The sequence below is a fragment of the Tigriopus californicus genome, chromosome 10 (assembly GCF_007210705.1).
Source record: "Tigriopus californicus strain San Diego chromosome 10, Tcal_SD_v2.1, whole genome shotgun sequence".
Taxonomy (NCBI): domain Eukaryota; kingdom Metazoa; phylum Arthropoda; class Copepoda; order Harpacticoida; family Harpacticidae; genus Tigriopus; species Tigriopus californicus.
The window spans coordinates 11349445-11360937 of record NC_081449.1 but is presented as its reverse complement, the minus strand read 5'-3'; the positions used below and the strand labels follow the sequence as shown (position 1 = coordinate 11360937).

The 11493-nt window shown below is 43.5% G+C and overlaps 2 protein-coding genes across 2 annotated transcripts; one reads left to right on the top strand and one right to left on the bottom strand.

Annotated features, from left to right (window-relative positions):
• Positions 1 to 448: 448 nt before the first annotated feature.
• Positions 449 to 3745, top strand: LOC131887576 (uncharacterized). Its single transcript, XM_059236199.1, has 2 exons — positions 449 to 1849; positions 1927 to 3745. The coding sequence occupies exons 1-2, from the start codon at positions 974 to 976 to the stop codon at positions 3433 to 3435; spliced, it is 2385 nt and encodes a 794-aa protein (XP_059092182.1). The 5' UTR covers positions 449 to 973; the 3' UTR covers positions 3436 to 3745.
• LOC131887577 (carnitine O-palmitoyltransferase 2, mitochondrial-like) lies at positions 3605 to 6023 on the bottom strand. The gene is made up of 2 exons (XM_059236200.1): positions 5390 to 6023; positions 3605 to 5322 (listed from the first exon to the last, which is right to left on the bottom strand). Exons 1-2 carry the CDS (start codon positions 5808 to 5810, stop codon positions 3755 to 3757), a joined length of 1989 nt encoding a protein of 662 aa, XP_059092183.1. The 5' UTR covers positions 5811 to 6023; the 3' UTR covers positions 3605 to 3754.
• Positions 6024 to 11493: the final 5470 nt, after the last annotated feature.

Below are 11493 nucleotides of genomic sequence, written 5' to 3'. Positions count from 1 at the left end.
GCATTTCGTCCGTAAGGCTCGTCCCGTTCAAGACGAGCGAATCTAGGCGAACCCCTCACTCTGAATGAAAGGAGGAGGACGAAGACCCAAAAGACCTGGGGCGGAATTGCGGGAGCGCCGGCCTTAAAAAACGAGCGGAACAGAGGGAAGAAAGGGACGAGCCCCGACGTCGGCCAAGCTCCGAGTGGCGGCTCGTCGCCGACTTTCCCCGCCATTGAGGCAAAACCCAGAGCGAATTCCAAGATGACCCCTGCCGTCGGTCTGAGTTTCGCCAAACCAACCACAATGATGCATTCGGTCCGGGTCAGTCGCCTCTTCGCCCCCTTCGCCCCCTTCGCCCGCCAGCCTCGGCCAAAGCAAGAGCGAGCGAATGGAAGGCTTCTTCACCCGCCAAGTCAGGCGGCGAGGAAAGAGTGGAAGGAGGGAGATGACGACGCTGCTTTTTCTCCATCGTCGCGGCCTGAATGATCCTTCTATCGCTAATGGCGTCGTCTCCGCCAACGAGGCAATCTTCTACGAAAACAAACCCTGCCAAGCCGATTTCCAACCGCCCTAGGGGCCCTATTGCGGTTTAGTGGTGTCGATTCCGGGCCTTAGACTGTCGTGATTCCGGTGGCGTGTCGTTCGACTGGTTTTAATGAGTGGGTTTTGGTCAGAAACGGCCTCAATTCGTGGGCGATCGTCGAGTTCCGATCGCCTGGATTTCACATAAAGAGAGGTTGTGTAGTGGCGAAAACAGCGACGTGATTGCGAGCGATACTGGGGCTTTGATAGACTTCACCTTCCGAACCTTCCCCCTCCCGTGGAATTCGTACATTGTTGGATTGGCTCTGGGTGGAGAGTAGCCAGCCGGCTGCTAGGACTAGCTCGTTTGACACGCTCGACACGCTTGTCTGGCGTCGCAACTCAAAGGGTGGCAGATCATCTCAATCCATGCCCACCACCCCCCTGATTGATGGATTGATTGTTGACCATGTCCGAGGAGATCGTGTTGTCGGATCGGAACGTGCCCCGACAGCCACTCGAGGATGAACTCACACGTTTGTACAGTCAGGGTTTTCTCACGGATATCACTTTGTCCACCGAGGATGGCAAAAATTTCGAGGCCCACCGGATCTTGTTGGCCGCTCGCTCTCAGTACTTTCATTCCATCGTGCCCCGGTTGAAGGCCGAGCCGGTCATCTTCCTGAAAGGCATCAAAGGCGCTCATTTGGACAAGATCCTCAAATTTATGTACGGCACCCGGGTGGCCGTGTCCAAGCATCAATTAAAACCCATCTTGGAAGTGGCCAAGAATCTGCAAGTGAAAGGCCTTCAAGATGTGTCAGCCAGTGAAGTGCTTAGCCGACAGAGTGTGGTCAGTGCGGGCCGATTCAAGCCCGATTCGCCGCTGGCTTCGCCCATCTTGGCCGCTAGCAAATTGGCTCAATCCCGACAGATGCAGTCCACCTTTGATAAAACCACCCTGGCCACGTTTAAAAGTCCCATGGGACGGCGAGGTCGGACCATGATGAATGGCTCGCCCACTCCATCCGATTCCGAAGAACAGCGGGGAGGAGGAGGAGGCCAGGAATCCGATGATGAATCTGGACCTCGAACACGAAAAGGTCGGCGAGGACGACCCCCTAAGAAGGACAAGACCGTTTCTAAGGACAAGGGCAAAGGTGATCCGTACGAATTCGAAGAAGACGATGATAAGAATGAAGCCAGTCAAAGTGGCGATGAACAAGACTCCAATAAGCGTGGCTGGCGATATCAATCCGATCGAAAACGCAAAGGCGAAGAAGAAGGCGATGGGTCCGAGCGCACGGGTTCCCCAAGTCAAGACGAAGAATCCGGATCTGCCAAGGTAAGCACTTACATAGAGCCGTTAGACATTTACCGCTGTGTAAATGATAATGCATTTATTTGTCTTCTTGTTTCCAGAAAAAGAGGACCATTTCTGTGAAGTGCAAAGGTAACTTGGCCGATCTGTATCCTACTCGCTTCGTAAGCGGCGTGCGAGGTCAATGCATCAAATTCAAGGACCAATTAATGACTCCTCAAGAGTTTGAAGTTGCATGCGGAGGCAGTGGCAAAAAGTATTTAGAGAACATTAAGACTGATTATGGACCTCTCAAAACCTTGACGGCTTCGGGCATGTTGAGGCAACTCCAAGGACGAGCGGGTCGAAGCGAGTCCCCGCCGTCGAGATCTCCCAGCAAATCAAGTAAACGGCAAAGAGACAACGAAGAGGAGGGCAATGAAGAGGACGATGAGGACGGGGAAGAAGATGAGGACACCGAGGAACGTCAGGAAGAGACCAACGAAGAGGAAGAGGCTGAAGAAGAAGAGGACGAAGAAGAAGAGGTAGAAAGCGAAGTCATGCAACAGCAGGAAATGGTGGAGGAGCAGGAAAAGGACACCCAAACTGACGGTCTTATCATACGAGGCAAGAAGAAGAAGAAAAAGCACAGAGACGATTGGAAAAAACATTTAACCACGCATTTGAAGACGGAAGTGATCATGCACAATGAGCATCAGCCCCATCACCTCCAACCCATTATGTTCTCTGGCAGCAATGACCCTCTTGGTCTGATGACCTCGATGCCTCAGCCGACATTTGCTGCTCCCAATATCATGGATCAACCCCCCAAGATCTCACCCGCCAACTTGATCCATGAACATCATCAGCAACAACAGCAAACTCAGACCCTTTATGTGATGAGTCCGCACCCGAGCATGACCCCTCAGCATCATGCCTTTGCCCCTCCTATGTCGCCCATGCCTCACAACCCACCCACTCCCATTCCGAGCTTCTCAATGCCAGTTGTGTCGAACGCACAGCCCACATTCGCAAAGCCATTGACACCAATTCCATCGACGCAATCGCAAATGTCTCAAATGGGAATGAGTGGGATGGGCTCGTCCCGCATTGGAAACATTCTAAATGTGCGTTGCAAGTCGACCACGGCCATTTTGGTGGCGAGCAAATACGAGTCTGGAAGCAAAGGCAAATGTATCCAACTAGGCGATGAGTGGCTCACCCCCAATGAGTTCGAAGACCGAGCAGGCTCGAAAGCCAAAAAGTACCTCAGCAGCATCAAATGCATGGGTCGTCCATTGCGAGTATATGTCAATAGCGGGGAGCTCCGAGGGGCCAATCCACCGCCCCAACCCAAATCCAAGCAGAAGCAGTTGAAGCAAATGCCTCACTCCCACCAACAAGCCATAGCCCCAGCGCCCCTTCAAGGCCCTTCATTAACGCCCACTCATATCTCAAATGCGCCCTCGATGCCTCATGGTCTCATCATGAGCGGGAATCAAACTCCCATTTTATTCAACCAAACCTCCATGGCAAGCTCAATGATCGGCAATCAGCCCATCAACTTGCCCATGACCTTTGCCTTGGCCTCGCCACTCGAAGTCCGACAGAACGTATCACAACCCATGTAGACACCTCATATTGAGCTAAACAAACTGAACCTCAACCCTCGTGACGATTGGACCGACCCCAGTACAAAATATCGCGAGGCCCATGCAGCATCCCAAGTTTCCCTAGGATTCGAGATTCTCTGAAACCTCCAACTTTTAGTTATTTTTTTAGTATCATCATGCCATACTAGTAACAATCTTTGATTTTATGTTAACATTCAATGATAACAAATTTCTTTTGCATTATTCTCAACGTTTGATGTCATTTGATGTTTTCGCGCTTTTTTTTCCCATGTGTGTATATTAAAAAGACAACACAAATTTACTATTACATCCAGTGTTAGTTTGCTTTAAGGACTTTCTTCAAGTCCTCAAAACTAGAAATAAGAGCATCATTCATGTCCTTGGCATTCGAATGGGCGTTGAATGCGGATAGACCAACTCCTAGGAAATCATTTCTGATTTGATATCCAAGGCCAAATCCATCCGGCACGACCGGGCAGAAACCGCCATGAATCATGTTAATGGAGGCCAGAGTTGAGGTCGACAGTACATTTTGATTGATCCTCGAGTATGCTGGATCCTCGAACAACTCTGGAATTGGATGGCCTTGTCGATGGCAGAGGTCCTTGATAGCAAACAAATGTCGATCCCAACCCTTGCCTTGTGCAGCATTTTTGGTCATCTCAAAATGCGTTTTCGAGCACTTTTGCAACAACCCCAAGAGTTCCTTGGGATCACCTGGCTGGGAGTTATTGAAGGCTTCAGCGCAAGTCTTCGTATCATGTGTGCAAGGTCGAACTGTTTCGGTACGACCATGCTTAAAGATAGCCGTACTGCAGCTTTCGTACGTTGGTACGAATTTGCCAAACAGACGATGATAGGCAATTTGAAAGGCAGTCTGCATCAAGGAATCCGGACCCACTTGCAAGCGCTTGCAATCGTCTTTACCAAGGCCGTAGAAATAAAATTCCTCAAAATCCACAGAGTTGTACCTATCAAAGTGGGACTTCTTGGATTGATCGATTTGATTTTTGATTCGGGCATCCACATTGATTTTGATCTCTTTAACACTGATCGTGGGGTTACTACTCTCCTTGGCAGAGAAGAAGTTGTTTTCTTGACTGTCTTGAACAATTTCGTCGATTAACCGCATCACGGCCACCCCATCACCCCATGCATGCTCAAAATTGATGGAGACAGACCCATTCCGAGAGTAAATGAGACTAAACGATTTATCGAACCATCGATTGGCCGGATTTGAACCGCCAACAATCTCTCGGGTACTTTTTGGAGCTTCCTCATCGGCATGGTCCCATTCATCGAGACAGATGACATGCAAGCCAGAGTCAATCTGTTCCAATGCTGCTTCATTTCCCAATTCATCCACTAAGTATGATCTCATTTCACTCCACAAATCTCGGGATTCGGAAGTAAAGACGCCAATAGCTGAGCTCTCACCCTTGGGTTCATGTTCCAAGATATATTGGATGCTCTTGAGGTAATAGTGAGGTTCAAAGAGATTTCCGTCTTGATCCAAAACATCGAAGTGATAGAAATGGCCTCGTCTCAAAACCACAACGTGTTTCGAATCTGGATATCTTTGAATAACGTCTCGGTTAGGTAGAGGAATCCTTGTGGATTGAAGCAAGTTGTTGTACTGGGACATGTCCAAAGGAAATGCTTTAAATAGATACGACAACGGTGTCGCGATCAAGTTCGGCATGAATTTGACACGATTCCAATAGGTGGGAGTATTAGTTTTCGCTGGTTGGAGATGAAACACTTCGGGCTTCAAAATATTTGCTTGATAGCTCTTCAGCAGTCTCAGTGTGGAGATCAGGAGGTGGGCCGATCGCCAAGCCGGATTCATAAATTCCGGGCGAGTGTCATGGGCGAACATAATTCCTATAACCAAAACAAATATTTGCAGAATCGGAACGAACATTCGTTCATGAAAAATAAAATTTCTCACCTGGATTGTGTACAAAACTAACCGGACGTCTGTCCCTGAGGTACATGTCAGTCCATGGTTCACAAATGTATGACGTGTGCTTATTACTTTTATCCTGGCGCCGCAACTCGGCATCCAAGGTTTGTCCTGGTCCTTGGATAAACTGTTTGACCAATTTCTCCGTCTGATTGAAATCAGCTTGATCCAATAACGGTCTTTGTGACGCCAAATACCGGTCACATGTGTCGTGAAGCTTGGGAATGGGTAGGTGGGGCAACGATTTCTGAAACTTGTCCGTAGACACGATGCTTTGCTGAAGGTATTGGTATTCCCTTGATTTGGTTTCCAAAGAGCCTTTCGGTCCGAAGGGCATATTGGAAGTGGTGGTTGAGTAACACACACCTTTGGGCACTGATCCACTAGTTCGATACAGGTTCCACATATTCTTAGTTACTGAATGAGTGGTCAATCTCAGTGCCAGGACATTCGTCCATTCAACTGTTGATGGTTTGGAATTATGGACACTTTGGTGGATAACTCGAGCCCTCGTCCGAGTCCCACTGATGTAGAATCCATTCCATAGCTGCGCTCACTCGTCACCTGAACAAGACAAGCTGCGTACAGAGCTCAGTTCAATCCCTATCCAATGGAGGTCTGTTTGCCCTTGAGTTCATGGGTCTAAGGCGTCTAAGGGTACATGTTTTCCGCTCAAGGATATTCAGGTTAAAGTTTTGTTAAATGAGCCGACGTCGTTCTGAGAGTGACTGCATCTGAAAAAATAAGATTAAAGATGGTGGCATCTTTCAGGGGACCAAAGTTCAGTTTTTAAAAGCACAGGAGTGAATCTTAGATCGAGAAAAGATCCAACTTATGTGGTATATAGCACGATCTTTCCTCGATCTAAGATTCACTCCTTGGCTTTAAAAGATTGGGCTCTGTAGCCTACCTCATTGACAAAGATTTCACTGTTATTATTCGTAATCTGTTAAACAAAAGCTAGCTTCGTTCATCCTTAATCGTTGATTTGGTTTATTGAGTGACCGGACAACTCGACCCAGGACAGTTCGACCCAGTGGACAACTTGACCCAGTATATCACAAAACACAAAATATTTGCATGAAAATCTTTCTCATGGAAGAAAACGGAAAGTTAAGTTAACATTTAAAATGTTTGCTAAGATGTTAACATTACAAAGGCAGCACATTTTTGAAAAAATAATAAATTATGTCATGCCTTTCATATTTTCATCATGTTATACAGCAGAGTTTTAATTTTGTTCCATAAATTAGAACTCTTTGTGAGCCAATAATTACCACTTGATAAATCGATCACACGGCATATTTGAATTGACAAAGTTTGAATTTATATTTTAATGATGATTTGTCATTTTATTAAGATTAGGCTTAGTCAGGGCTAATTTCTACATCCAGACAATGTTTTGATATATACACTTTTTTAATATCATGAACGTCATCATTGTAATGTCAAAAGAAAAGTTGTGATCGAAATGACCTCACGCGGAATACGAGCTCCTTCATTGGAAAGAACCTGGGAATCAGCCACCAAGTTGTCAACAAAAACTAGGACGATCACTGAAGTCGCATTTTTAGTTGCAAAGGAGAACTTAACATTGTCATGTACAGCCCCCGCCCTCTTATTGGAAATATAGTATTTTATCCTTCTGTTAGGCACGCCGTCAACCCTGGACAACTTTTCATGAAAAAAATGAATTTATTGAAAAGGATGACTTGCTTTCCACTCTTTATTTCGTTGAGTAAGAACTTGGATCGGGCAAATCTTTTATCACTATTGCATTAATGATGAGCTGCATCTTCTTCCTAATCCTCGACGTGGGCCAAGGTATTATATGGTCCTTCGAACATTGGCTTCCTCCACACCCATGGTGACTCAGATTGCTTCGTCGTAATTCGACGTTTAAAAGCATTAATCATAGCCAGAATCCACACTGTTTTCTCAGGCTTTGAACCTCTTTCTAATATCATTGACAACTGAGCGGCTGATTCCCAGGTTCTTTCCAATGAAGGAGCTCGTATTCCGCGTGAGGTCATTTCGATCACAACTTTTCTTTTGACATTTACGATGATGCCGTGCATAATATTGAAATGAAGTTTACACATCAAAACATTGCCTGGATATAGAAATTAGCCCTGACTAAGCCTAATCTTAATAAAAGAGCACAAACCATCATGAAAGTCCAAATTGAAAGTTTGCCAACTGGGTCGCGTCGTCTGCTGGGTCCAGCAGTCCGTTGGATCGAGTTGACCCTTGAGTAATGTCGTTGTATTTGAGTTTATTGAATGCGTCTTGGATCTCAAAAAAAACTAAGCCGTATGCATTTGTTAACTTCAAGAGAATATCCACTTTATAAAGAGCTTCTTTGATTAACCTTTCAAGAATTTTGAACAATAAAGCAGTGCAAATATAACAAGATTTGATATTACAAACTCCTGCTGTTAAATGGAAGCACAATTTTAAGCCCTGATCTTCCCTATTCAGGATAAAATTATATGATATAATAACAAAACTAGGCAATTTCTGCTTTAAACTGGCTTAAAGCTTCAAGTTTCCTCACTTATGCAAAGAGAAAGAAGGAACTAAGGGCTCCTCTCGAGAATGAATACCCTCCTTTTAATTCAGTTGGACTAAATTTTGTCATGGTTGCATATCTTCAACACTATTTCATGAGATCAAGAAAATATCTCAGTTTTAGATGTGAAATACCTAAATCATATTTGTTGGAAAAACAGGTAAAGCACTTAATAGTCTTGCGCGGTATCGTGTTCTCGAGATAAGGTCGACCAGGACTCAAAAGTCGGCGTGCTCTAGAGTAAAACTGGGCAGAAAGTTCGGTCTGGCTAAGCTCAAGTGCAAAGATGAACATTAACCCCTAATTGCAGAAAGCTTAGGGAAATGGTGAAACAGGATTGTCCATTAGACCTAGCCTTAGATATTTAGATATTTAGGTACAATATATTTACTTTATGAGGAAGTTTGCCCCACACTAACAATCCCTGAATTTATTCCGAAAGGTGGGGCACAATCTAAAATGCTGAAACATGGGAAGCATTTGTTCAAGACTAATGCAAACGAGGAAAAACGCTTCAAAGCAATTTGAATCCAGCAGTTGTGGCTAACCTTCAGAGAAATTTGAATTTGATTCATGCAGTCGATTTCGATTTTGTCAAGGCCTTTGACAAGGTTGATCATGACCTGTTAGTAACCAGGATCTATGAGATTAAGATGCAAGGCAATTTTTCTCCATTTTGAGTCCTATCCTTTTCATCATCTTCATTGCTCCAATTCAGAAGCTTAGTAGTAATGTCAGTTTCTCCTCCTATGCTGATGATACAAAATTGGTATGTGGTAGGAATGGTCACAATTCCGGTTGTCTGGTAGAGATCCCTAGACCAAATCTACTCTTGGGTTGCTGCGAGTAAAATGGCACTGAATGGAATGAAATTCCGCTCAATGACCTTTGGGTCGACGCCATTAGACACTCCACTATTAGGTGATGAAGGTAAGAGCATTCAGCAAATCTCATCCATGAAGGATTTAGGCGTTGTCCTCCAAGATAATGGAAAGTTCGATGAGCATATCCAGTTGAAACTTTGTAAGCTTTTCAAACATGTGGTTGGATATATCACACGTTTAAGGCTAGAGATAGTATCACGAAACTAACTCTGTACAAGTCGACTGTCCAGCCACATCTTGAATATGCCTCGTACATTTGGGCTGCAATGAGTTTAGCGGGCTTGCAAAACGTCTAGCAGGTCCAAAGATGTTTTATCAGGTACAATGAAGATATGAGAGAGCTCTCGTAATGGGAGAGACTTGAAAGGCTGGGACTTATGTTCAAAGACTAACCAGATTCGAAAACCCTGTTAGTCCTTTTCATTGAGCGGAGGAAGCGCCCTCTGCTTCGTCTAGGTGCGAACAAGCACGTTGAAACGAGAAAATGTGCTCTAAGATGCCAAACGTTATCAAGATATTATCAAATGAACATTACCTTGCTTAAGCTTTGTGACACGACTAATAAGCCATCAACTCTTCTGGTAGACGTTTCCAATCCGCTATGGATAAACTTCTAACCAATTTTGACATGTAATTAATCATTTTATAGAAGGTTGGATACTGTGTGATTGATACCTCGTCAACACTTTGGCAATCATCGTTTCCAACAAAATACTACTAGGAAAAGCACATATTGACAAGCTTTTAATGACTTGCTATAAAAACATAACTTTTTCTAAACTTTGCATTAGCTTTTTTAGCACAATTTGATGGAAAGAGATGATGATGATGAAGAGTCGCGGGTATGTTGCAGGTATAAGATATATAGCTTTCTGTATATCCCTATTTGGAGGTCAGAAAAGTTTGTAATTATAAACTTATGAGATTTGAAAGATCTCTCAGACGAGTTGGTGGTGTATTTAGGGTGTTAAAATAGATCAGCAATAACCTGTTCAGCGAAAAATACCTTGTCAAAGTCAGGCATCCTAGAGCTTACTCTTGTATATCTCAGTCTGTTTGTCCGCAACGAGAAGAGGGAGAGGAGAATGAAAAGGACTATTCGTTTGTGGATCTCATGGTGTTTGAATATAAAGTTAAATAATTTGCATACTTTTCTGTCTTAAACTGGTGGATATTACATTCCCAGTAGCGGTAAGGAGTCCGCAAAAATATCTTATCTGCATGTTTTTTCTTGCCTCAAAAGATCCGTAAACGGGACAACCTTCTTAAGTCCAATAACATATGGTTTGGCTTGCGTTCGTGCATTCGAATTAGCAACCACAATAACCTTGCTTGTGTGTAATTGAGAAAGTTGGTTGAAATATCGCTGGAAATGTACTTTTTTAATTATTTCAAAGGTTTCCTTTGGTAACGATAATCATGTGCACATGTGTGCATATATAGTCCCAGTTGTTGGGTTTTTGTTAGGAAACATATATGAGGTCGTGTCATGCCGCTCTAAAAACCACATAAACGTACAATACAACATTTTTTTGGTACAAAATTCTCCAATTCTAAAATAAAAATTAATCGATTGACAGATAATGTATATTTTTCCATGCACCAAACAAGAACATGTGATGTTGCTTAAAGGCATAAAGAAAATGCCAAATAGTTCATCAAAGCACTTGAAAATCATCACATACTTTTCTCAATTGTGTACTCATGGCTTTAGAGTGCAAAAACAGAGCCAATGTTCTTAATCCAGGATTTCCAAAGTAACAAGCGGAAAACAGCTAGTTATTCTTGTAGAAGACATACGACACTAGAACACTATAAACAAAAGTTGAAAACAAAATATATACTATATCACCTATCAACAGTATGTTTTTTGTCGTTTGTTATTGACGTTTTGGGGATGTCACTTGTTTTTTTTTGGTTTGGGTTTTCATGGCCTTTTCTAATCGCTACAGGGAATGTAATCCCCAGTACTATTAAAATGAAAGATTATAATTCGTCTATTTTTTACCTTTCATTCTTTAGATGAGATTTGGTCTACCAACGAATTTGAGTTGGCAGACCGAGCTAGTCCTTGAATGTGGGGTTAATCTGGAATGCTATCTAAAACTTTGTCCAAGTCTGACTTGAAAGATGCAACCGGATCAACAAGGCCTACGTATTCCCTATGTATAACGAATTGTAAAGGGAAGCAAATTGAACAATAAAGGAGCCCGAGAAAGAAGAGAAGTGGACTTCTATAGGGCCTCGTAGGGAATACGTTGGCCTTATTGATCTTATAGCATCTTTCAAGTCAGATTTGGTTATTTTTTTTATCAAAATCCAAATAAACCCTACATTCAAAGACTGGTACAGTCTATCAAATCAAATTTGTTGGTAGGCAGAATGGCAGACAAAGATTGGAACGTATAAAATAGACGAATTATAACCTTTCATTTTAATAGTAATGGGGATTGCATTCCCTGTAGCGGTTAGAAAAGCCCGTGAAAACCCAAACCAAATCAATAAAAAGCACTTATTTGAACTTTGGTGAGAGGTGGAAAAGTAGAGGATTCGAATTTTTTAATCTTTTTGAAACGCCCCTAATTGATTTTGGCAGAGTAATATGCCAAGGAGATCCACCTTTATACAGACCC

What these genes read in the sequence shown, in the direction of transcription:
- LOC131887576 (XM_059236199.1), top strand. Translation starts at nt 974, where the DNA reads ATGTCCGAGGAGATCGTGTTGTCGGATCGGAACGTGCCCCGACAGCCA. An exon ending in AAGAATCCGGATCTGCCAAG is followed by an intron (nt 1,850 to 1,926) that starts GTAAGCACTTAC and finishes TCTTGTTTCCAG; the next exon opens with AAAAAGAGGACCATTTCTGT.
- LOC131887577 (XM_059236200.1), bottom strand. Translation starts at nt 5,810, where the DNA reads ATGTGGAACCTGTATCGAACTAGTGGATCAGTGCCCAAAGGTGTGTGT. An exon ending in TAGTTTTGTACACAATCCAG is followed by an intron (nt 5,323 to 5,389) that starts GTGAGAAATTTT and finishes TTTTGGTTATAG; the next exon opens with GAATTATGTTCGCCCATGAC.